Source organism: Mesoplodon bidens (assembly GCF_964165515.1).
Source record: "Mesoplodon bidens genome assembly, chromosome: 3".
Classification (NCBI taxonomy): domain Eukaryota; kingdom Metazoa; phylum Chordata; class Mammalia; order Artiodactyla; family Ziphiidae; genus Mesoplodon; species Mesoplodon bidens.
The window spans coordinates 35,150,350-35,178,212 of NC_138178.1; the positions used below are offsets into that span (position 1 = coordinate 35,150,350).

The following is a 27,863-nucleotide window of genomic DNA, read 5'->3' on the forward strand; positions in this document are numbered from 1 at the left end:
ATTTAAATATTATTATTAATATGGAAATATTTCTGATGAAAATAAGACAATGTGTCACTCAAGGCAATGCCCCAACCAGAGCAAGAACCACACACTGTGCAGGAAGCTACATGCAAGCGTGAGCAGCCCAGCATCTTGGGGTCCTTCCTGGTGTAATGGGTTTATTATATAAGTGGTGCCAAGGAGGAAATATAATTATTTTGAAGTTATTTTTGAGAAACTGTTTCCTGCCCATTGGCAAATAGCAAAGCCAAAAATAGGCTCTTTAAGGAAGTTCTTACCTGGTCATCATAGCGATACGTGAGGAACTGCTCCCCTGTTGTATCTTCCAGAAAACTTCCCTGAGGGGAGAGTGCAAACTCAGGAAGGAAATAGGCCCCAGGAGACTTCTCTGCTGTGGTCTGAAAGGCAAGATCACTTGGTTACAAATAAGGCCCCAGTAAGGACTCCCAACAGGCAGTCTCTGAAAAGGGTGAGTCCAAGAGAATCCACCCACCAAAAGGCTATACCAAGAAAAGGGAAGTGCCTATTTACAATAGCCTAGACGTGGAAACAACCTAAATGTCCCTCGACAGACAAATGGATAAAGAAGATGTGGTACATATACACAATGGAATATTACTCAGCCATAAAAAAGAATGGAATAATGCCATTTGCATTATGTCAAATGGCATTAGACCTAGAGATTATCATACTAAGTGAAGTCAAACAGATAAAGACAAATACCACATGATATCACTTATACGTGGAATCTAAAATACAACACAAATGAACCTATCTGTGAAACAGAAACAGACTCAAAAGACATAGAGAACAGACTTGTGGTTGCCAAGGGGGAGGGGAGTGGGGGAAGGATGGACTGGGAGTTTGGGTTAGCAGATGCAAACTAGTATATATGGGATGGATAAACAACAAGGTCCTACTGTATAGCACAGAGAACTGTATTCAGTATCCTGTGATACACCATACTGGAAAAGAATATAAAAAGGAATGTATATATATGTGTATATATACACTTATCTGTATATATGTATATACAGATATGTGTATATATACACATATATACTGTATATATATATATATATGTATAACTGAGTCACTTTGCTGCACAGCAGAAATTAACACAACATTGTAAATCAACTATACTTCAAGAAAAAATTTTTTTTAAAAAGGGAAGTGCCCTCTCTCGGCAAAGGCCATGTGAGACACACCAGGTATCTGTGTTGAGGGGCTGTTAGACCAGGATAGCACCCTAGGCCACCTCAAATCAGCTCACACAGTATTTACTCCCTGACACCTGTTTCTTCCTCCTGCCCACAACCTTCCAGCAATGCAGCCACAGTGAGGTTAACTTGCTGAAGTTCTGTTGTTACAAATCCATTGTTTCTAGGATGTGCTTTCTTTCTCTTTCTTTTTCTTTCTTTCTTTCTGTTTTTGATTGTTTGGTGAAAGAGTGAGAAACAAACTTATTTTTTCCATACTATAACACAAGTGCATGTTCCTTGCAGAAACTTTAGAAAATTCAGATGAGTGCAAAAGAAAATAAAATCTGCCCATAAATACTCCAACCTATAATAACCACTTTTAATTGTTCTGATGTATTTCCTCTGAGGCTTTTTTCTCATAATGCTTTGTATGTTTATATAAAAAAATCCAAGATTAAATAAACATGGATTTTGCAGAAAGACTCCATTGGACTCAAGGAAAGCTCATGCCCTGGCATCTGAATCGGTAGACGTAAGCCCCATTTGTTGGGGTCAAGGGGAGACAGGAGGGACATCATCTGTTGGAGAATATGGCTTGGACACAATGGCTCAATGGACTTGCTACCAACACTTGCCACGCCCCCATCCAAGGGAAGGTGGAGCATGTACAGGGCTTATCCAGATCACTGCCTTGATTGGTTCAAGGAGGGAGGAGATAAAGGCGATGGAACCCCCAGTGCTTAGCCCCACGTGATCAAAAACATGGGTCCATGACTCCTGCCCCCAACAGGGTACCTCACTCCCCCTGCTCCAGAAGGAGTGAGCAAGAAACAGAGTGAGAGGCCATGGGTGTAACTCCGAGGAAATCATTTTCTGCAAATAGGAGGAGTGGGGAATAAAAGTACCCCTCTAACACCTCTGTTCCACCAAGGGTCACAATTCCAAACTGCAGCAGGAACTGCGGTTAAAGCAAAAACAGCCATTTGAATGCTACACGTTAAAAAAAGGAAATCAAGATATGATAGCTTTGTTAAGGCACTTCGAACAGATAAGTCTGTGTTTGGGTTAGCCCTACCCTGTTCAAAGAAGGTCAAGATTTTCTCATTAAGTTTCATTCATATGAGGGGCTCAGCACCAAGCAAGAGACAGGAATCTTCCCAGAGCCCTGCAGCCCCAGATCTCCTTTGCCTTCCTTCTGAATGGCTTGCTTGAGGCCCAGTGACTCCGACCTGAGTGGGGGAAATTGGAAAAACACCTGTGGATGTTCTACCTGCTACACTGTGACGCCACCCTTGATACGACACGGGTCTGTCACCCCAGTGTTCAGACCACCCCCGGGTGTTCTGTGGAGGTTTTCTCTGTTATGTCACCTTCCTGTGGGGAGGCTCTGATCTAAAAGTTAGCATGGTCACCCTGAGGTCCACAGCAAAGCCACTGTGTCAAGAGCCTGGAAAGGAGGTCTGATCAGGCCCAGGCAAGGGCACAGAATACATCTGTCAGACCTGGCCGGCCAGCTCTCTGGTAAGTGCTGGAGATTGTTCCTAAGTGACCTTGGGAGGAAAAGGAAGGGGAGCTAATGCCACAGCCTCCACCGAGACAACCGCACTCTCACACGCTTTAGCAGTGTTCTATGGGGCTCTGCATGAAATAGCAGAAAAAGCAGAGTCTTCCTGGTAGTAAAGCTTTCCAGTCCTCAGTATTCATTAGTGTGGGAAAAAAAGAGCAGACACTTATGACTTGATTATAACTATAGCTGATTACCTTCCACTTTGTGAGCCACTGTTCCAAACTTTACATTGTATTTATCAGGGTTTAAAAAGGTGAGGCGGGAATAAAAACTTCCATGTGAAAATAAGAGGTGAATGTGATGGTAAAATGTATGTCTCTGTATGTTTCCCAGGAAGTTTGAGTATGTGTAAAAGTATCGTTCTTCTCACCAAGGATAAAAACACATCTAGGTAAACCTCAGGGTCAAATTTTATATAACTGCTGGTAAAGAATGGATTCTATCTTAACGTAATTCATGGACAATGATTACCATAATGCTTAGCGAAGAATCGATAAAAGTTAGTTGTTGTTGTTGTTTGCCTCTACTGGCTTCAGAGATGGTAGAATCATAGTTTTAAAGGCCTGAAGAGGCCTTAGAAGTCATCCAGGTCAAACTCCTTTTTTTAGAAATGAGTAAACGAAGGCTCTGAAAGTGAAGAGACTTGCCAAACACCACAGAGCAGGAGCCAGGGCTGGAACATGTTAGTGGCCATGTGCAAAGACACAGTTAGATCATTTTACCAAAGAGTGGGGGCTGGGAGCAGCCTAGGATCAACACCCGAAATCAGCTCCCTGAATACACAGGGCCTCCCGGTATGATGCTTATCTTTAGTTGACCATACATTCAACACATATTTATTGAGCACCTACTACATGCCTGAAACTGTTCTAAGTGCTATGAATACAATGACATACAAGAAAGATAAGGTCCCTCTTTTCATGAAGGTTATACTCTAGTGGGAAGAGATACATAATAAAATAAGCAAATAAATTCATATACAAGAAAATTAAAGCTCTAAGTGCTATAAAGGAAATAAACAGGGGGATATGTTGGGAGAGGGTTGTTTAACTTTAGATAAGAATATCAGGAAGGCATCCCTGAGAAGACAAGATTTAAGCTAATACCTAACAGGTAAGAAGGAACCAGTCATGCAAAGAGCCAAGGATGAGCATTCATGATGAAAAGAAGAGCAAGTACAAAAGCCCTAAGGTGGGAAGCAGGTCAGTGGGACTGCAGATCAGAAAGGAAGTCAGTGCGGCTGGATCCAGTGTGAACAAGGAAGAGAGTGCATGAAATGGAAATAAGAGAGAAAGGAGGAGCTGGGACATTCAAAGCCTACAGGCCACGGCAAGGAGTTGAAGAACTATAGATTTCAGTTAACACTGACTGCTTTGTGGAGGATAGGTTAGGAGGATGCAAGATGGAATCATATAGATCAATTAGAAGGCCGTTGCACTAATCCAGTTGAGAAGGGATGATTCCTTTGACTGGGAGGATGGCCGTGGTGAAGGAGAGAGGTAGATAGACTAGAAGTTACTGACGGGTGAGAAAAAGCAAGGCATCAAAGATGACTTCCGGGTTTGGGCTTGAGCAACAGGCTACAAAAGACTCAGCATGAGGGACTTTGCTAGTGGTCCAGTGTGTAAGACTCCGCGCTCCCAATGCAGGGGGCCCAGGTTCGATCCCTGGTGGGGGAACTAGATCCCACTTGCATGCTGCAACTAAGAGTCCGCATGCCACAACTAAAAGTTCGCATGCCACAACTAAAGATCCCGCATGCTGCAACAAAGATCCCACGTGCTGCAACTAAGACCCAGTGCAGCTTAAATAAATAAACAAGAGATTTAAGTAGTAAGAAGAAAAGTTCTTTAAGGAAAAAGAAAAAAGATTCAATGGGTGGGTTGCCCTGAGGCAGGAAGGGATCTGCTGAGGACGGGCAGAGAGTTTGGGTCTGTTTGGGTCACATGAAGACTGAGATGTGTATGAGACATCCATTCATGTGGAAAGCTTGAGCTGGCTGTTCAATATGCAAGTCTGGAGCTCATAAGGGAGGTCTAAGGCTGAAGACAGAAATATGGAAGACATCGTTTTCATTTCCTACACATATATATTTACAGCATCATACTGGAAAGGACCCTCCCTAGAGAATGAGTTTGGCGGACAAGAGGTCTTTGTCTGGAGCCCTCAATAATTTTAATATCTGAGGACTTCCCTGGTGGCACAGTGGTTAAGAATCCACCTGCCAGTGCAGGGGACATGGGTTTGATCCCTGGTCCAGGAAGATCCCACGTGCCGTGGAGCACCTAAGCCCATGCACCACAACTACTGAGGCTGCGTGCCACAACTACTGAAGCCCGCGTGCCACAACTACTGAAGCCCGCGTGCCTAGAGCCCATGCTCCACAACAAGAGAAGCCACCACAATGAGAAGTCTGCGCACCACAACAAAGAGTAGCCCCCACTCGCCGCAACTAGAGAAAGCCCGTGCACAGCAACAAAGACCCAACACAGCCAAAATAAATAAATAAAATAAAAAAATTAAAAAAATAAATAAGTCTAATATCTGAACGTGAGTAGAAGAGGAGGAGCAAGCAAAAGAGACTAAAAATGATAATCAATTAGAGTAGAATGAAGGAAAAAAAGACAAATATTGGGTCATGGAAGGATTCAGCATCAGAGTGACCAACGGTCTTGAATGCTGCTAAGAGACTGAGATGAGGCCAGAGATGTGTCCATTGGATCTGACAGCAAGGAGGTCACTGTTGACCTTGACAAGAGTAGTTACGATCATGCGGCAGGGACAACTGTCATGGTTTTGAGAGGTGGATGGGAGAAGAGGAAGTAGAGACCATGATGAGAGACCCATTAAGGGGCCATAGCTGGAGGGAAACGTGGAATCGCAGGTAGAATTTTTAAAGATAGGAGACACTGGAGCAGGTTTGTTTGCTTACAGGAATCATCCAGTAGCAAGAGAGAGAATGGAGAAGACAGAAGAGGTAACTACAGGTGCAAAACCCCTGAGAAGGAAGAGGAATGGGATCCAAATTGATTGCGGAGGCTCTGGCTTTTGTCCAGATGAGGGCCCTTGGCCCACATAAGCCTTCATCAGGCCATGCTCCCTAGCCGACTTGGAGCCTCCATCTCCCCTGCGCCTACTCCTTGGATACCCTTCTGCGAGGTCCCAGGGACTCCTGGTCCCAAGATCATCCGTTTGTCTCTATCACCCTCTCCGAGCACCCCCCACTCATCCCGGCCCCATTCAGCTTTCTCACCTCTGAGCTGCCTCTCTTTCCTGGGCTCCGCTGCAGCTGCAGCCGCCCTACTGCTGAAAGAAAGTGCAGCCACATTTCGTCCCAAATTGCTGCCTTCTGTGGTGAGGGGGGACTGTCCTAAGCCTCTGTAATCAGAGTATTTGTCTGTTGTGCTTCTTTTATTTTTTTTTTAATTCTCTTAGAACTACCAGAATTTTTTTTTTTTTTTTTTTGGCTGCGTTGGGTCTTCGTTGCTGCATGTGGGCTTTCTCTAGTTGAGGCGAGCAGGGGCTACTCTTCGTTGCGGTGCGCAGGCTTCTCTTGTTGCAGAGCATGGGCTCTAAGCACACGGGCTTCAGTAGCTGTGGCACGTGGGCTCAGTAGTTGTGGCTCATGGGCTTAGTTGCTCCGCGGCATGTGGGCTCTTCCCGGACCAGGGGTCAAACCCTTGTCCCCTGCATTGGCAGGCAGATTCTTAACCACTGTGCCACCAGGGAAATCCCCAGAGTATTTTGTCTGTTGTGCTTCTATACTATTAACAGCAACTACAAACATTTCATAAGCTCCAATTCGTTTTCTTTTTTCCTCTGCTTAAATTCGACTGGGTAAAATGATGTATGTTTGCCCTACATTTTGTTCATTGTATTCCTATCCCAGGCTTCTGTCTCTGCCCCAAGGCATCTCAGTGCAGCATTTTGGAGGAAGTTCCACAGGGCTGAGGACTGTCTCCATCATGTCTGCGTTCCCCAGGGGAGCTGCCTGGTGTAAGGTCATGAGAGTGAAAGACCGCTGGCCTGCACGACCTGAGCTATGGACTAGGGGGCCTTCTTCCTTACCAACCCCCATTCTCCTGTGGGAGTTAAACTCTGCTAATCCCTGGGCTAGCCCAGATTCTCTCCAGGCTCACGTCACACTCCGTGTTACTGATAAACTGATTTTACATTCACCTCTTTTTATCAAAATCCTTACTCCTGAGTCAATTTTTCAATCATTTGGGAGTTGAGGCTACAGCCTGGTGCCATCCAAGTCCTTTTCCTCTCTAGTGGCGAGGGTGCACCACCATGCTTGTTTGAAGAGCCGTCCTGTAGCATCCCATGATCATGAAAGCTCAGTGCCGGGAGGGACCATCTCAGTCATTTAATCCAGCCTGTCCACCTCAGCAATCCTGCCAGATGCCCTGCAGCCTGTGCTTGAATCCTTTTAGTGACGGGGAGCTCAATCTCTTACAAGGCAAAAGGGGTCTGTCAGAATCTAGGAAGTTCAGAGATACCAACTTAGTCTGAAGTGGCCCATTGCTCCCCAAGGGTGGAATGAGGTACCTTTCCTCTGTCATCCTCCCCCACGTCCTTCCCCTGCCTTTCCTTCTCCCTAGAGGGAATTGAATTCTAGAATCTGAACAGAGTGGGATTTGGCAAGGGACAAATATTTGAGTCACAGAGCTATATAACTGGAAGAAATTTTAGAGACAGTCTAATCCCAACCCCTACTTTGGAGCAGGAATTTCTCCTGCAGCATCTTCCACAGTCATGCACATAGACTCAATAGAGACCCTTTGAAGAGAAAGCTGGGAAGGAAGGAAACTCAAGTTTACTGAGCATCTACTGTGAGCTAGGATTTGTGAACACTGCCTCTATCTGTGCTCACGGCTACGCCATGAGGTATGTGTCACCAGCCTCTTTTTGCACAGGAAGAAACCAAGACACAGGACATCAGGACATTTAACTAGGGACACACAAAGTCCCAGCTGCTGAGTGAAAGTTCACCCCCATCCCAGTCCCCCAGCTCCCTCAGTGGAAAACAGTCTTGGAAAAACTGGACCTTCCTTGAAGGAGAAATGGCTAAGTTGACCCATGGCTTCAGAAAGCAAGCACCCTGGGCAGCAAAGAACACGTGCTGACATTCTCACCACATGGGGGTTGACTTCCTAAATGTCAGGGAGACTCGGTGTCAGGCGCCTCCTCACAGGACAGGGTGACCAAAGAGTTCAGGCCCCTTCAGCAGCAAGAGTTGACGGCAGGGTTGGGGGAGGGAGGCCGGACCAGGAAGTGTGCAATCTTCCCAGGGCGCAGATCCAGGGCCGAGGAGAGCAACTGCCAAAATGCATCATCCCACCAGCCACTGTGCACAGCTGCGGAATCACTGGGGATGGGGTCCGAGTCACCGGGGACAGGGTCAGAAGGAATCCAGACGGCCCCTCCAGGGACCTGAGGATGCAGCTGATCCACATCCCCCTCCAGCTGAAGGCTTTGACTTTGGCAGGAGGAAGTTAAGTATGGGATGAGGATTCAAGGACAGGATTTCAGCGTCCTAGCCTCCATCTACACCCTGGAAAGGATAGAGAATGTCTATCAAGACTTGGCTGATGGCATGGAAGGAGAAACAAGTGGATGAGAAGTGGGTGTTCCTATATATAGAACAGAAGCCAATACTCCTCGAAGGTTGAGCAGTCACCATTAAAAAGAATACAATGGGATTCCCATTGAATTTCAACAAGCCAGTTTAAACCCTTCTCCCAGCCTTGTCTGAGCACTACAGGTGGACGTTTGTCTCTCTCCAGAGTGTGAACAGAGCCAAACACCACACCACTGACCTCTACAGAACTGTGGTCAATAAAGATCACTAAGTTCTCTTTCCTACCTGCCACTGTTAAGCCATATCTGTATTCGGGACCGAGAGCCAGACTATACCATCCCCGGTCATTCACGCCCTCTTTAGATCTGGCCCATCCTTTCAGCCTGTCAAGGCTCTTTTTGGATCCTGACTCCATCTACCAATTTTTGCATCGCTCTCTCCCTGCTTCTCATCAGCCCAAATTTGAGCAGCACTCTCTCTATCTGCCTCCTTGTTACTGCCACAAACACTGAGCTGGAACAAGGCTGAGAACTGTGCTCTTTACCAGGCCAAGAGAAGCCTGTCTCCAGGTGACAGTGACTTAACTCACTTAGGGTCTTCTCATTTCATATATCCCCAGCTTGGCCACTGGGGATTCAAGAAACACCTTGTCCGATTCTGCCGTGACACAGACAACACATGGAAGTAAGACGCTAGATGGAAGAACTGAGATTCCAATGGATCTTCCTAGGTCGGGACAAAAGCTAAAGGCTAAGAAGGGACAACACTGAGCCACTACTGCAGAACAATTCCCCATGACACCAGGGCTTAGAAGAGGACGGTTACGGTCACTGTCAGGAATATGAATGCATAAGAAGTCAATCTCAGTTAATGGCAACCAAGATCTGCAGCAGAGAGTTAGCACCAGGATGGGAGGCGTGGACCCCTCCTACCGGCGGAAGGTCCTTTTAAATGATAATATTTGGTGAGTCTGAAAGTGTGTGTTCCAGGTGGAACAGGAGAATCCCCAGGCTCTGGGGACAGTCTGCCAGGAACACATTCTCTGGAGGGTCTCTGGGGGTTGTTCCTCCCGGCCTGGATTACACATGGGACTTTACAGTTTGTACCCTCCAAAGTCCATGAGGGAATAATCAAGTTAACCAATACTATTTAAATTCAGCATACCAAACACACTTTTGTTCCAAGAAGCAGGATGTGCATTTTGTTTCCTGAACCTGAAACAAAGACTCAAGAAGAAACCTTCAGGATCATGTTGGTTTTTCAAGTAGGATGTTGTCATTCCAAGATGTTTCAAAGTCCTGGGGGTCCTCAAACTTCCTGATTAAATATAAAATGTATTTACTTTGCCAACGTTGAAAGGGTGGGCTGAAAGAAAATGAGTTTTCACATTTTTCTTCTGAGTCTTTAAAAAAAATTAATGCTAGGAATTTAAGATTCATCCTTTCTATTTACCATCAACTAATAAATACATTCTCTTGATCTTGCTGGGTTGAAAGGCCTAACATTTGAATGAACATCTGAGTGTGACTACATCTCAGTCAAAATACCGTGTCGTTTCAAACTTCAACTTCACTCTGTGTCACATTTTCAGCAGACCCTTCTGGATCCCTCTTAGTGCTGGAAGGTGGGTGATGCGTTGTGGGTGTGCATATTCAGAACAAGCTGTTCCATGGAGAAGGTCTTTCCTTGAATTTAAATTTATCATATTAAGACTCTCTTTAGCAAACTGGAATGTGGATCATTTTTTTGTTTGTGTGTTTGTTTTGTTTTTGTTTTTGTGGTACGTGGGCCTCTCACTGTTGTGGCCTCTCCCGTTGCAGAGCACAGGCTCCGAACGCGCAGACTCAGCGGCCATGGCTCACGCGCCCAGCCGCTCCGTGGCATGTGGGATCTTCCCGGACCGGGGCATGAACCCATGTCCCCTGCATCCGCAGGCGGCCTCTCAACCACTGCGCCACCAGGGGAGCCCTGGAATGTGGATCTTACAAATGTCATTCATAGCACTACTCTTCCATCTGTCACTAAACACAAATTCTCTCTCTCTCTCTCTCTCTCTCTCTCTCTCCTTCCCTCCCCTTCCCCTACACACACACACACACACACACATCTACACACACACACACACACACACACATCTTTAATCAGCCCTGGCAAGCAGGGCCAAAAGTAATCAGTGAAAAGATCTTGCTGGAACAGATTTCACCTTTCAGTTCCCTGAAAGGAGAAAACCTGAAAATGAAATCACAATACTTCTTTATATATCTGAACCGTCTTTGCCCTCAGCACCAGGCTTTGTGCATAGGAGACATTCAATAATTAATTTTCTTTCCTAGAAAAACTGACATAGGTTGCCCTTTCCACCCCCACAGAGCCCTGCATGACTGATGCCTGATTTTCTCTCTGCCACAGAAAGACCAGAATGCTCTGGCTAAGCACATGCTGGCATTTCACAAGGGGTTATTTAAAACTTGACCATTACTCTGAATGGGGAGAGGAAAGAAAGCCTGCTCTGCCAATATACACAATACAGACCCTCTTTCCCTGGAGGCCACCCCTCCCACAAAATTTTATTGAAGAATCCATTTTTCAAGGACTTGAAGGAAGCTGACCCCTTGGAAAGAGACTCAATGAGCAAAATGTCATGTGGAAATAACTCTAAAACCCCTCAGGGGGAAAAATTGAAAAGTGTATTCCATGAACAGGGCTCCACTGGTAAAGAAAAAAGCTAGATGGATGGTCATTGCAAATCTTAATTAATTGTAAACTCCCTACCCACTCTTTCCTTCTCCCAATCCCTCCCCTCCTCCTGGTCCAGTCACACTAGCAAGGGGTCATGCTCTTCCCCGCCAAAAGCCAGTCAGCAGAGAAGAGAATGGTCATTTATTTGAGGAACGTGAGCAACTGTTGTTGCTGAGAAGTGCTGTGAGAACGAAAAGTGCCGTGGAGAAGTGAGGTGTTTCCTGGGGGAATCTCTGTAATTCCCTCCCAGGCATCACTCCCACTCCAACAGGGGTTCAGGGTTGAGGGAGAAACAGTCTCGTGGGGCCCAATCTGGGCAGTGGAATCTGCACTTTGATCCCAAAGTGAAATACGTATTTTCCCGCAGCCTCTTCACCACTGACACTTATGATTACCTCTCTGCAGAGACAAGGCATTTTCGCTTTTAAAATAGAGTACAGGGACTTCCCTGGTGGTGCAGTGGTTTAGAATCCACCTGCCAATGCAGGGGATACGGGTTCGAGCCCTGGTCCAGGAAGATCCCACATGCCGCAGAGCAACTAAGCCCATGCGCCACAACTACTGAGGGTGCACTCTAGAGCCCGGGAGCCACAACTACTGAGCCCACGTGCTACAACTACTGAAGCCTACGCACCCTAGACCCCGTGCTCCTCAACAAGAGAAGCCACCTCAATGAGAAGCCCACACACCGCAATGAAGAGTAGCCCCCACTCACCGCAACTAGAGAAAGCCCGCGTGCAGCAATGAAGACCCACTGCAGCCAAAAACAAATAAATTTATTTCTAAGAATAAATAAGTATGTAAAAATTAAAAATCAATAGAGTAGGGGCTTCCCTGGTGGCACAGTGGTTGAGAGTCCGCCTGCCGATGCAGGGGACACAGGTTCGTGCCCCGGTCCGGGAGGATCCCACATGCCGCGGAGCAGCTGGGCCCGTGAGCCATGGCCGCTGAGCCTGCGCGTCCGGAGCCTGTGCTCCGCAACGGGAGAGACCACAACAGTGAGAGGCCCGCATACCACAAACAAAACAAAACAAAACAAAACAAAACAAAATCAATAGAGTACAAATCAGTATTGTACTTTACCCAGGTGGTGGAGGAAGGGACTCCCCAAAGCATCCAATGTTCAGGTATTTCTTGAGGGTATGTCCAGGGTCTATTCAGTCACCCGGTCAACATACTGTTTATTAAGCACCTACTAGGCACCAGGGCCGTTTTTGACATAGAGAATTCATCAGTCAACGAAACAGACAAAAATCACTTTTCTCAAGGAGCTTATATTCTAATTCGGGGAAACAGAAAATGAACATAATATATAAGTAAGTTATATAATGTGATATAGGAAAAAGAGGTTGGAAGTGCTGGGGGCTTGGGGTATAAACTGCACTTTTAAATAGAGCGGTCAGGGGAAGCCAAGGTAGGTCAGGGTTCCTCAGGGAATCACATTTTATTCTCTGGTTTTCTAAACAGACAAGTTGGAGCCTGCCCTTTTCCTTGGAGGCTTCAAAGTGTCGAGTCTCTCTAGGAACCTGGCTGGGACCTGCCAGGCCCTGGAGTCGTCTGCTTCTACCTACAGCAGCGGTGTGACCCTCTGCTCCTTGGCCCCAGCTGCCTGTGTGCCTCTCCACCACCCTGCACTGCAGCCAGCCCAGGCCCCAGCACTCCACCCTGGCTGTTCCAACATCTGCTCCCGTTGAGCCACAGCCCACCCCGCCCAGGCCCCAATAGTACAAGCACGGGCATAAGTATGCAGAAAACACCATTACTGGACAACAGACTGATTGCATGGGCATGGTGTCTGTTGCCAACGTCAGAGTCCATTACTAAGCATGAGGCAAATCTGCGTATATCCCAATACACGAGCTTATACAAACTCAGTAGTGAAAGAAAAAGAAAGGAAGGGAGGGAGGGAGACAGGAAGGAAGGGGGAGGGAGGGAGGCAGGAAGGAAGGAAGGAAGAGGGGGGAGGGAGGGCAGAAGGAGGAAGAGGGAAAGAAATAAAGGAGGAAAGAGAGAAAAGAAAAAAAGCATTACCAGCTCTTCCCAATTTGCCAATGAGACACCACCCAGCCTGACACAGTCCAGAAACATGTCGGGGACATAGTCATGTTTATTCAAGGTCTTTCTCACCCTCATGGCTTTCTTTCTTTCAGGAAACAGCTTGTCTGTGTGGCTGAAATCCTACAGGCTTTCAAAATGTAGGCTTCCAAGAGAAAAGAAAGACAGAAATGTGCTGTTTGCACGTATTCCGAAAAACATTTATATTCAGCCTAAGCCAGTTTGTTTTTCTAAGCTTAGCAGGGCAGGACGTCTTCAGTGCTAATGCATCAGCAGAGCTGCCAAGTTTGCTGTTTGGATGCTCCTGCCTTTCAGGATTCTTAAACAAGCAAGGCGATAGGAAGATAGTCATTTACAGTCAGGATGTCTTTGTTCCATGTGTATAAAATGGCATCACTCTAATTTCCATAAACTACCAAAAAATTCTGGGGGTTTAGCATAAAATGTTAAGGACTTCTTGAAAACAAAAGGTGTTGCTTTTATAAAATTAAAATGCTAACATTAACCCCTACAATTCAATGGTACCAAAGCCATACTGGAGGCATAAATCAGAAGAAATTGTTACAGACTGTCTTCTGTTTAAAAACAAAAAAAAAGGAGAAATGCAAATTACAGTGTTTGATCCTAGCAAAGTGTTGGGTGTAATACAGGTTTAGGGATTTAAGTTGGTATATTTCTAAGATACAATTTTAATTTCTTAATGAGATATGGAATGACACGTAATTCGTTTGCATGCTTAAAATGCACTCACGTCATCCCGTATTTGTTTGACATGAAAATGTCACTTTGTTTTAAATCCTGTATAAACATAGGATTAGTTTTACAAACGGTACCAGATACATGGAAAGTCACATTCATAAGCCAGACAAACTTGGAGACACTGGACACCTGTTATAATTGGTGATGGATGCCCAAGTTTAGAAAGGGGGCCAGATTTGTGGTGGGAAGCCCAGGGGTCCAGCCCACCTCCACAAGAAACTCTGTGGCTCCCAGCATGTTTCTTCATGTCTCCAGGTCTTACTACATCGTTAAACGGGAGAGACCGGGCTAGATGAGCTCCAGAACCCCAGGGCAGGAAGAAAACTGGGCTAGAAGATGAAAGGGCAGGGCTTTTGTTTCTTTACTGTAGTTTTTATATTACTAAATTAATAGTGTTGGTATGAATTCAGAAAAAGTCTCCTGAGCAGAAAAATACCCAGTAGTCAAAAAGTAATACTCTGGTAGCCTTTGTAATGAGGGTCATTGCATTTTCTTAAACCAAAAGCAGTCCCAGGAGAGACATGCAGAGTGATCCCCTCGCGAACTGAAAGGGCCCTCAGAGACAGCTGCCCATGAAGGTCAGGGTTAAAAAAACAAACAAACAAACAAAAAAAACACAGAATAACTTTAGGATAAAAGAGTCAATGTGGAAAACTTTAACCATTGTCTTCCCCCCAATAGCCAGCATGGAGAGGGAGAGGGGGGCTCTGAGAGAGGTAGCAAGGATATTTCGATAAGGTGTATTCGTGCTCGCAAAGACTCACTTGTTAAAATAGAGTTAAAAACCTTATACCTCCCAAAATTGCTGTGACCATTTAATAAAATAATGCATATGGTTGTGTAATTGTAATTACTTAGTTTGTAAGAAGCTACACACATGTATGCTACTATGATTGTTGTTATCACAAAGTTCCAAAAACAGTGGATATATGTATATGTATGGCTGGTTCATTTTGCTATACAGCAGAAACTAACACAACACTGTAAATCAACTATACTCCAATTTAAAAAAATAATTAAAAAAAAAAAAGAAGTATGAGGGACTTCCCTGGCGGTCCAGTGGTTAAGCCTCCGCGTTTCCATTGCACGGGGCATGGGTTCAATCCCTGGTCGGGAACTAAAATCCTGCGTGCTGCACGGCCAAAAAAAAAAAAAAACACCAAAGGAAATTCTGAAAGAAAAGTATTAAATGGTGACATATTACCAAAAAAAAAAAAAGTATGAAATCCACTGATGAATATCCAAATTTCCTAGCTTAACTTTCAATCTTAATCTAATTTGCACAATATCTGTTACAATCCCACTGAATTTCAAATGTACTTCTTAAACTTTTTCTAATAAAAGTGAATTTTCTTTGACAAAAAAAACCCCAAACAAACAAAAACAAAGTTCCAAAAGCAAGTTTTTCATATCAGTAGTAATACAAGCATGTACTGAGTTATCTCCTCTCTGTAGGTGCTGTGCTGGTCATCAGAGACTGAACGAGAGACAGTCCGTGCTCTCAGGGAGCTCACTGTCTAGGGTTGGTTGTGGACCGAGAAAGAGATCAGTAAATAGGCCCTTCAAAGCCATGTGATGAGGGCCATTGAGGAGGGGGAAGGACAGGATGCTACAGGAGCACGTGAGAGGGACACGCTCGAGGCGGGGAGGGTGGAGTCAGGGTCACAGAAGGCATCACAGAGACAACAGCCAAGCTGTGATGAGAAGAACACGTAGGCACTCATCAGGAAAACAGAGAGAAGGATGGAGGAACAGAACCTTCTGGAACACCATGGGTGTCATGAACAACAACGGCAAGCTGGATGAACAGCCTGCATATCTGGGGCGTGGCATGGGAGGGAAGAGGAGAGAAGTCGGAGAAGCGGACATAGGCTGGAACTCAAAGGGGGTCTGGTGGGGCAGATCACAAAGCCAGTGTTTACCCCTAGGAAGCACCAGAGGGCTATTAGGTAAAGAAGTGAAACTATTATTACAGAGAACGAACTGGAGGGGGAGTGAGACAGAAGTCGGGGAGGCTAGTTAGGCTCCTCTATTATTCCAGGGGAGAGATGACAGTGGCAGTGAGGATAGAGAGAGGAAACTGAGCCATAACAAAATAATGGATCTCAGAACTCAAGCTAAGAAGACAAGTATGCCAGCATATCTGAAATACTGGGAGAAATTTTAAAGTTTTAGAAAAAATTCTAAATAATCAAAACTGACTCTAAAAAACAAAAACAGAAAAAGCTCAAGGGCTCTTCAACTATTAAAGAAATAGAATCAGTATTTAATATTCTTCTCATGAAGAAAACAACAGGTTCAGATGGTTTTAAGGTGAGCGCTACAAAACGTTCAAAGTGTAAATAATTCCAGTCTTTAAATAAACTCTTCCAAAGAACAGAATAAAAGGGACACCCCATAATTCATTTTTACCAGATTATGACCTTGATAACAAAACCAGACAAGAGCAATATGAGAAAGAAATTACATACCAATCTCACTCTTGAAATGAAGGCAAAATTCCTATATAAGATATAAGCAAAATAAATCTAACATCGTATAAAAAGAAACCATCAGCAGTAGAATGGATCAATGAATTGTGGTCTATTTATACTCTAGAACACAATAGAGGAGAGAAAAGTATGATCTCAGCTTCACATATCGACAGAGATGACATTTTAAACCATAACACTGAGCAGAATAGACACAGTATGATTTCATTCATATAAAATTCAGAAAAGGCTAACACCACATAATACGTTATTGGGGGATACATACTCAAATGGCTAAAACAAAGTTCACCTTTTGCGGGCTTCCCTGGTGGCACAGTGGTTAAGAATCCACCTGCCATTGCAGGAGACACGGGTTCGAGTCCTGGTCTGGGAAGATCCCACATGCTATGGAGCAACTAAGCCCGTGTGCGACAACTACTGAGCCTATGCTCTAGAGCCTGTGAGCCACAACTACTGAGCCTGCGTGCCACAACTACTGAAGCCCGTGTGCCTAGAGCCCGTGTTCCACAACAAGAGAAGCCACTGGTGAGAAGCCTGCACACCACAACGAAGAGTAGCCCCCGTTCGCTGCAACTAGAGAAAGCCCACACACAGCAACGAAGACCCAACGCAGCCAAAAATAAATAAATAAAATAAATAAATTTAAGGAAAAAAGATTTTTAAAAAAATTCACCTTTTGCTGTGGTGGTGTCTGAGCAGAGAGGAGGATGCAGTAAGGAAAGGACACACAAGAGGCTGCAGTGGTATTGGTAACGTCCTGTTTCATAAGCTGGGCCACCTCGTGTGTGGCTATGCAGGTTGGGCACCACACCCTGCATATGGCCATCTTCCTATAAGCACTGTGCTACATAAAGTACTTTGTGTGTGTGTGCAAAATAATCATCATAATAAATAACGTTATAAAACTTAAAGTACATATGTATGCAAAATAACTAGAATCAAATAATTTATATAACAGTAATATAATAAGAAAATAAGTTTTAAGTCAGACCTGTAAGCATGTTTATTTTTAACACTAGATAAATATAGCCTTTTATATCAATGGGAAAGTGGTAGATTAGCCAATAAATTCTTTGGGACAACAGGTAAATTAGGAGGAAAAAGGGCAAACTCAGATGCCCTCCTCAATCAATGCATCAATTCCATATGGATAAAAAAATGTAAATGTTAAAATATATATGCATGTGTGCATATATATATATATATATATACACACACACACATATTTATGTGCATGTGTGTCTGAATGTGTATACATACATTCTAGAATATATATATATTCTAGAAAGTGGTGGAATTTTGTAGAATCAAGAATTTTGAAAGAAAAGTCTGATATCATTATGGTTGTTTTCCCATTGTAAGTTACTTTACCTTTCATCTGGAATTTTTGAACAAATTTATAACAGCCAACAAAGTATTTGTGGTGACAGACAACAACTAGACTTAATCACAGTGATCACTGTGAAACATATAGAAATACTGAAATACTACGTTGCGCATCAGGAACTAACATAGTGCTGTAGGTCAATTATACTTAAAAAACAAAGAAACAAACAAACTCATAGAAAAAGAGATCAGATTTGTGGTCACCAGAGGCGGAGGGTGGGGAGCAGGGGAATTGGATGGAGACAGTCAAAACTTCCAGCTATAAGACAACTAAGTACTAGGGATGTAATGTACAACATGATAAATACAATTAACACTGCTGTACATTACATATGAAAGTTAAGAGAGTAAATCCTAAGAGTTCTCATCACAAGGAAAAAAATTTTTTCTATTTCTTTAATGTATCTATAGGAGAAGATGGGTGTTCACTAAACCTATTGTGGTCATCATTTCATGATACATGTAAGTCAAATCATTATGCCATACACCTTAAACTTATACAGTGCTGTATGTCAATTATACCTGAATAAAACTGGAAGAAAACATACAATTTAATAATCCAAAAAGAAAAAATAAAATAAAGTTATTTGTTTAAGATGTCTAGGGAATTCCCTAGTGGCCCAGTGGTTAGGACTCTGCACTTTCATGGCTGAGGGCCCAGGTTCAGTCCCTGGTCGGGGAACTAAGATCCCACAAGCCGTGTATCAGGGCCCAAAAAAAAAAAAAAAAAAAAAAAAAAGTCTAACTCCTGGCTTCCTAAAACAGTCTCTACTGACTGTGTTCTTTTCATGTGTGTGGGCCACACTTTCCTGTTTCTTTGTGTGTCAAGTTTTTGTTGAAAACTGGACATTTTAAATAATATAACGTAGCAACTGTAAAAAATCTTTTAACCTTCACCCTTAGAAGTCAGAAACTTCACCAGAATATGTATTCGTCTCTGTTTGTGTCTTTTTTCATTGGTCCTGACTGTAGCCCAGTGAGCCCTTTCAGACTCAAGCCTGTCTTCGTTCAAGGAAACTTTCTACCAATAGTTGCTTCATTGTTGTCCCTTCTCCATCCATTGCTTTTTCTCCTTCTGCTGTTTCTATTGTTTGAATACCAGGTCTCCTAAATCTGTTCGCCAAGTCCCTTAGCTTTTCCCTCATGATTTACACTGTGTGGGTTTCCACTGTTGTAGATGGTATTTTCTCCACGTGGATGTCCTTCAGCTCATTCACTGAATTATTTACTTTGAAAATCTCATTTGTTTTTAGTTGAGGAAAGCCATTTGGGGTTGTAGTGGAATCTCCTTACATTCTCTTAGTTGGTGGTTTTTCCAGTTTCTTTCTGTCTCCTCCAGAGCAGTTCTAATTCTATACAAGAGAAACACTCTACATAAGAGTTCTGTGTAAGAGGTGTCTGATCTGAGTGGGCTGCTTGTTATTTCTCTTTCTGGCTGCTGAGCCCCCTTAGATGTGCTGCTTTTATACTCTTTTGTGTATACACATTGGTGCTCAAATATGCTAGAACCAAGTGGCTACCATCCCGCCACGGCAGGGAGGAAGCACAATCAATGCCTCTGAGGGACCTTAGAGACACAGCTGGCTAGACAGCAGTCTCCTATCAAGGCACCAAGAGAAAACGTCTCTTGGGACTTCCCTGTCGGTCCAGTGGTTAAGACTTCACCTTCCAATGCAGGGGGTACAAGTTCGATTCCTGGTTGGGGAGCCAAGATCCCATATGCCTCGTGGCCAAAAAAAAAAACCATAACACAGAAGCAATACTGTAACTAATTCAACAAAGACTTTAAAAATGGTCTACATCAAAAAAAATCTTAAAAATTCAATAAAGACTTTAAAAATGGTCTACATTGAAAAAAATCTTAAAAAAAAAAAAAAAGAGAGAGAGAGAGAGAGAGAAAATCTCTCTCTTCCCAAGCCCTATTCTCTTCCCAGAGGGAGAAAAGTTCTGAGCCACCTTTCAGCATTCATTAGGGGCTGGGAAAGCCTGAATCCTCTCTCCAGACCAGCCTGCTTGCCAGCCCCAGAACCTATCTATCCTTTGCCAGAGGGGCAGCTGGCTTTAGATGGCTGTAGGATTATGCGACCCTGAATTATTCTGATATAGCATTCTGCTATACAGAATGAAATATTTATATACATATCAGATCTTGTTGTGGCGAAAATCTTTAGAAGTATAACATACTTCTAAAGGCAGAAACCATACAAATATTTATAGAGCTAATATTAAAATTGAAATTGAAAAGCGAGTAATCAAACAGGAAAATACTTTAAACACACATAACAAAAGATTCTTAACTTCTACATATAAAAATAGCTCTTACAAACCAGTAAGGAGATGAGGAAGAGATTAATTTTAAAAATGGGCAAAAGATACGAATAGGAAACTCACAAAAGAAGAAATGAAAAGAGCCAATAAACTTATGATATCACTAGCAATAAGAAAGAAAGTTAAAACACTTATCAGATTGGCAAAGAGTTTTAAAAATTCACTACCCACTGCTGGCAGGGATCAGGTTTGGAACACATTTTAGCAAGTTGGACTTTCAAATGTTCAAATTCAAATGAAGAACAAGTGACAATATTAACTTTAAAAATGTACACAAAAATTGCTACACCCCAAATAAAATCTCAGAACAAATACATGTTTAAAAGTTTAAATGACTAAAACTACAATACAACTAGAACACTGGGGATATGAAGAAGCACTCTCAGGCTTAGCACATTCATTCATTCATTCATTCATGCAGTATTTTTGAGCACCAGCTCTGTGCCAGACCATAGAAGAAGCACTACGGACACAGTGGTAAAGGAGACAGATGCAATCCTTCCCTCAAGGAGTTTAAATTCTTAATAAATAAAGAAAGAAATAAAGTTTAATTCATAATAAAGAAATCATTATGAGAGCATTTCAGACAAATTTCGCTAATTTTAAAACAGGCAAATTATATGGTTACTTAACCTCCCCACCTAAAAACTAATTTTGAGGGATATGTTGAAACATTACTCAAAATACACTTAAATCATAAGTAGCTTATCAGTACAGTAAGGGGAAGAGGGACAGAGCTTCACCTGCTCCAGCCTTTGTAAAGATTCAACTCCACATTGGTTATCTGCTGGCAAGGAGAAGAGAAGAGAGGAAATTAGCTGGTTGTGGTCTAAGTAAAGGAGGAAAGATGGGGCAAGGTATGCTGATCCCATCTCTTCCCTAGAGGTCCTTTAGGGCTGCACTGTCCAATAAAGTAGCCATCAGGTAACATGGCTATTGAGCATTTGAAGTGTGAGTAGTCTGAACTGAGACGGGCTATAAGTGTAAAATAAACTCCTGATTTCAAAAATTCGGTATTTAAAAAGCAAAGTAAAGTATCTCATGAAGAATCTGTATGAATCTGAAAAAGGATATATATATACACACATATATATACATCTATATACATATATACATACCTATATACATCTATATACATATATACACATCTATATACATATATATATACACACACATATATATGGCTGAATCACTTTCTTGTACACCTGAAACTAACACAACATAGTAAATTAACTATATACTTCAATTTTAAAAAGAATTTTTATATTGATTACATGTTGAAAGGATAATACTTGGGTTTTTTAGGTTAAATGAAATATAATATGTTACTAGAATTAATTATTTTAGTATGGCTACTAGAAAATTCAAAGTTACATATGCGTCTTGCATTACATTTCTATTGAACAATGGCAGTATATAGGATTTTGGAGTAGTTCTTACTTCCCTGAAAGTTCTGAGAAGAAGCCCCACTGATCTAAAACAGGTGGGTGTTTCCAATACTTCTTACTCACCAGGATGCAGTCTTGGGTTCAAGACTAAACAGGTGATCCCTAAACGGGCTGCAGAGAGGAATAATCAAGATCTCGAGGCATTGCAGAAACTCCATGCCTAAGAAGGAGGTCCCATCCACTCATCAATTATTGGCTCTGATGAGAATGGCCACCAACCTCAAACCAGCATGAAAGGCTTAACTGCAAGAGTGCATTTTAAAAGGCCCACGTTCCAGTGCCAAAATGAAGTTGAGCAACTAAATTCAGCTTAATTCTTGAACAAGAAACCATAAGACAGCACAAACATTCTAGCCATGATGCTGCCTGCCACCTAAGACATGAAGCATCTTCCATTTTCAACAGCTGCTATTCAAACATAATTCAGTGTGACTACATCTAAGTCTTACATTTCGTGGATGCTGACCATTACTACAGATCTGTTTGTCCCCTCCCATAGCGAGTCAATGCCAACAGTAAATAATGGACTAATGTCACTGGTTGTGTTTAGGAGTAAGTGAAATGCAAATGAATCACAAACCTTCCTTATGGAAAAGCAGTTGTTCTGATGAGTGTCTTTAAGTGTTTAGAAGGAAAAATGGTGTAGCGCCTCAAAGGCTTGCCTGCATCTACTCAGGGGTTTCTGACAGGCTGTAAAAGAGAGGCGTCTGTTACTTGGCTTAGGGCAGAAACCCAGGCTGTGGAGACCTTGGCTTAGGCCAGACCAGGAGGAAAGCGGAGGGAGGACGAGCTAGCTGCCAGGAAGAAGCTGGAAAGAGCTCATCATGGGTTTCTACACGTCCATGGTGAAGTCGCTCGTAGGGAGAGATGGTTTCATATTCCTGGGGCCTCGCTCTAGCTTTGCTGTCCTCAGTAAAAAGACAAGAGAATGGGCTTCCCTGGTGGCGCAGTGGTTGAGAGTCCGCCTGCCGATGCAGGGGACACGGGTTCGTGCCCCGGTCCGGGAGGATCCCACATGCCGCGGAGTGGCTGGGCCCGTGAGCCATGGCCGCTGAGCCTGCGCGTCCGGAGCCTGTGCTCCGCAACGGGAGAGGCCCGCGTACAGAAAAAAAAAAAAAAAAAGACAAGAGAAGGAAGAAACAGCCACATTATTGAACGGCTATTATGTGCCAGGCACGTATTAGATGCTAGGCATAGTTCATCCAAATTAATCTCACATCAACCCTGCAAGGCAGTTAATATCACTCCTCTTTTTTAAATAAGGGGGAAAAATTGAGGTTCTTGAGGTAAAGAGAGCTGTCTAGTGTCATGGTTAGTGAGTGGTAGAAACTTTTGGAAAACCCATTTATTTCCTCCTCACAGAGACGTACAGGATACAAAATCATTTTCTTGGGCAAAAAATATACGAGGCTAAACACCTAGAAGAAAATATAAGAGGGTATCTGTGTGGCATCAAGGTCAGAAAGAATTTCTTTTAAAAGACACACAAAAAGGCAAACTATAAATGATAAGATGAATAAATAGCCAAGTATTTATTCATTCAATAAATACTTCTGAACACCTGCCACCTGCCATAGACTGCTCTAGGCACTCGGGATCCATCATCGAACAAAAGAGACCAAAACCTCTGCCAATGAAGGATTGGTATCAAGCATATATAAATGATGTCTACAAATAAGTGAGAAGAAGACAAAAAAGAAACTCATGGGCAAAAGGTATGAACAAGCAATTTACAGAAGTGGAAACCCACGACAGTGAACATGAAAAAATTGCGTACTTCACTAGCAATCAGGAAAATATAAATTATAACATCAAAGAGATACCCTTTCATAAATATGAAACTGGCAAAAACGAAAAAGCCTGACAATATTGAGTACTGGAGATGATACGGTAAAACAAGGATTCCTAGATTTTTGGTTAGACTATAAATTGGTACCATGACCTTAGATAATAATTTGTGCAATAGCTTGTAAAGTTGAAGATTGTGTATCATTTCACTCAGCAATTCCTTTCCTAGGCACAGACCTTAAAGAAATTAACATATAAAAACAACATGTAATAGAATTGTCCATAAAAACAAAATTGGAAACACCTTAATTATTGATAGATGTGCAACAGGAGGATGAAAAAATACATTCTGATGTCTTCACACAATGGAATACTACACAGCAGAAGAATAAATGAATTAAAGCTACACTTAACAACATGGATGAATCTCACTAACATAATATTGAGCAAAAAAACCAAGTTCAGAGTATTCACAGTATTCCATTTACATAAAGCTTTAAAAGTATAAAACAATACTTCATATTTTGTTTAAGAATATGTAGTAAAATTATAAAGAAAAGGAAGGGAATTATAAACTCTAAATTCAGAATAGTTACTACACCTGGGGACAAAAGGAAAGGAAAAGAGGAAAATGTACCTAGTTCTTTGTATTGATAATGTTTTATTTCTTAAGCTGGGAGAAGGTACATGAGTATGCACTGTATTACTAGTTAATCCTTTCTAATTCTTAATTATTACATTAAAAATTTAGCAGACTAAGCATAAATCTCAAAAAAAATAGAACTTGCTTACGAGAAATCAGAAAGGATTCCCAAAATATAAATTAATGCTGTTCTTTATAAGTTGTAAACAGCTAATCTTTGCTTTGGATTTCAAATCCACCAGGAAGCCCTAACTTGGAATATCAGCACAAAGTGTGCAGCCAGGGACATAAAGCAGTTCTGTGAAGGAGACGTCTTAACTGTTCTTCCTAAAAGCAGAATGATAAAACAAAAACAAAAAAATCAGATTAAATGGTGTCAGGTTGTCAAAGGCTAAGCCAGGCCTTGGAGATGTCTCAGGGCAAAAGCTGTCCCATACAAGAGGCCCAGGTTTTGAAAACATGGTGCAAGTGTGGAAAAGGCCCAGAATGGTCAGGGGAATGAAGCACTCCTGAATTTGGAGAGTGAGGGTATGGGAAAAGCACAGGGTTCATTACTGGATGAATTCAGGACATGGCTGGATGAGGGATTCAGCAAGGCTACATCAGGAACCATTCTGTGCTTCTCACGCTATTTACTTGTCTCCCCAACTCGGTATGAATTTCTTCCAAGGCAGAGGGCAGGTCCTCAAATGAGTCCTCACAGTGTCCAGGGATCTGTGCTAGACTGTGAGGGGCCCAAAGGTAAAGCAGACATAGGCCTCAAGGAGTGAGGGCGAAGAGACAAAGGTGAAGTCCAACAGAGGAGAAGGGTGCATACAGAAAAAACTCAGTTGCAACGTCAAACAGGATAAGGGAGAGATGAATGGTGGTGAGAGGATTGGGAAAGACTTAGCAAACATCTTGAATCTTGAGAGAGATTGAATCTAGAGAGCTAGGATTAAGAACAGAGGGGTGGGACTTCTCTGGCGGTGCAGTGCAGTTGTGAAGACCCTGCACTTCCAACACAGAGGGCGCGGGTTCGATCCCTGGTCAGGGAACTAAGATCTCACATGCCGTGCAGTGCGGCCAAAAAATAAATTTAAAAAAATTTTTTAATAAAAAATAGAACAGAGGGGCAAGGGGAGAAAGGCTTGAGAGGAGGGGAGAACAAGTAGAGGAAAGCAAGAGGCAGCAGTTCTGTTTGACAAGAGTGTGAAATACACGACCAACCGCACTATCTGGAGGAAACAGTCAGCCATATACAAGGGCAGAGTAAGAACTCAGCAATACCTATCTTCATCATAAACAGAAGTCCTGACCAAGTACAGTCGGCCCTCCACATCCACAGGTTCCACAGCTGTGGATAGAAAATATTCAGGACAAATTTTTCCAAAAAGTTCCAAAGCAAAACTTGAATTTGCCACGCACCAGCAACCACTTCCATGGCATTTATATTGTATTGACAGCTATTTCCATAGCATTTACATTGTATTAAGTAGTATAAGTAACCTTGAGATGATTTAAAGTATACAGAGGATGTGCCTAAGTTACATGTAAATACTTGAGCATCCTTGGATTTTGGTATCTGCAGGGGGTTCTGGAACCAATCCCCCACAGATACTGAAGGATTATGTACCTACTTCCTTTCATTCTTCCCACTAATGCTAAGTTTCATCTTGACTCAAAAGAATGACCAGTTTCATTAAGCAATATCTTAATCTGAATTTGTGGCCAAAGTTCAAATATTTCCAAGTGAATTCCCTTATACTTCAATACCTCTGATAAAGATTGGGCAACCTTACAAGGCCTGCTTGGGATGTCTTCCTCTACCAGTTTATAACGAAGGCAGTTTGGTTCAACTGACAACAGGTTAGGTAATGAGTCAGTAAGAAAAGTGGATGGGAAGCAAATCAGAATAGATTCACATTTCTTTACAAGTTATAAACAACACATTTTTGTAACTGGAGAAATAAACATAGCTCACTTCTAAGAAAGCAAAAGTTTGTAGGAAAGTCATTAGATGACATCTGCTCTCTGATGGAAAATTTAAGGAAAACAGCATGATCCAGACCAAGCCAAGGGAAAGACCAATTAGTACTATTTAGACTACATCACTATCATGCTTCCTTGTACAAGAAACAATCACTGAATCTCTCTACTCTTTAACTCCAATGTTCTCCAACTAGATACCAAATGCTTTCTTCTTCCAACAGACCAGTCTGTAATCTATTCAGTACTCAGTGCCCACAGCAAGGATGAACATTTTTGGTAGCCTCCTTTGGCCAACCTAACATATACTGGGGAAGAAGGGTAAAAAGGGATGGAAGAGAAGAGTGAAAAGGTGAGAAAAGAAGTAAAATGAGTAAAGGAAGATGTGCCTAAAGTAGTGACAGGTAGAGGGACCCAGCCACTAGCCACTGGCACTGCTACCATACATTGTCTGAGAAAGACATCAAGTGAATTAGAGAAACAAGTTTATCTTAGCTCTGACCCTCACTTGTTCTGAGACCTTGGTTAGGTCTGTTTTGGGCTCCGTGATCTTTGAGGCTCTGTTTATCCTATCCCTGAGTTTTCAAACACAACTGGCCTACCACATACTATGCCACAGAGGATGCAGAGAAGCCTTCTACAATGATTCCACCCCCAGGGCCCCAGGGTCAAGATGTCAGCATTCAGATAACTGAGGTAACCAAGTCGCCCTACCCAGAAACTGTCCCAAATGGCCAAAGGAAAACAGAACAGGGGAATATCAATAGTTTTGAATAATCGTTTTGAAATGATGCCAACCATATGATAAAAATTTTAAGGATTTTTTTGGTGTTAGATCAAGTATTGGCAGGACCCAACAAAGAATAAGTCACTAAGGACAGATTTTTCAATATCCATTCTTAAGAAATGGGATTGTTATGGGAGTATGTTAATGAAATTGTACAAAAATTTCTAGATGTGGAAGGTTGACAGCTGGAGACCATGACAAAGCACAGGGAAGCCAGGAACAGCTTCACTTGAAGTCTCTCTCTTATCAGGGACCAACAGCGGTCAAAGGTAGCTGGCAGAGGGGCCATACCAAACTGAGCCTGTAAATAGGACTATGGCCCCAGCTCGCACAATTAGTCCTTTAGGATGTTGGATGAATGAAGTTGCGATTTAAAAAAAACTATATGATCAAGAGCGATATTTTAAAGTATTTAACAATTGCTAAGGCACAGGTACCAACCAATAAAACAGATGGCAGCCATAACTATTGATCGGCCAGGTAGGTAGGTATGGCTGGTAGGTACTTGCTTAACTAATCCCAGATCCATTCCTGACAATCTTAAAGACAGATTTCTAGGGTACGCAAGCAAACAATCAGGGAACCTATGGTAGCCATTAGTGCTGTTCACTAAATGTTTCCAGTTCTCCTCTTGGGTTCATGGTAGGAGTGCATGTTCCCAACCCTTTGAAGTTAGGTGTGGCCATGTCACTTGCTTTGGCTAACAAAGCAACAAATGGCTAACAAAATGTGAGTGTCACTTCTATACAGAAGTTTTAAAGAACCAGTGCTCACTTGCCACATTTTCTATTTTCCTCTGAAATGGCAACCAGCAATGTTTCAGATGGCAACAGCACTGAGGAGAAACGTGACAGATATACAAACGAGTGAGAAAAAGCCCTTTGTGTATCATGCCACTGAGAGTTTTTTTGAAGGTTACTGCAGCATGATCTAGCCTATCCTGACTGATGCATCACTAGTTTTGGGAATAATGCAAACGGGAATAGGGCCATTGCAAACACTCATTCAAGGACAAGTGAACAGATTAAAGCCAACTTGGAGGGAATTCCCTAGTGGCGCAGCGGTTAAGAATCCACCTACCAATGCAAGGGACACGGGTTTGATCCCTGGTCCG

General features: G+C 42.7%; 1 protein-coding gene across 1 annotated transcript in view; it reads right to left on the reverse strand.

Annotated features, from left to right (window-relative positions):
* ADAMTSL3 (ADAMTS like 3) overlaps positions 1–27,863 on the reverse strand; it is a 367,745-nt gene that overhangs the window by 307,037 nt on the left and 32,845 nt on the right. Inside the window, 1 exon segment of the mRNA XM_081230123.1 lies at positions 282–401. Coding sequence (XP_081086249.1) covers positions 282–401 — 120 coding nt within the window.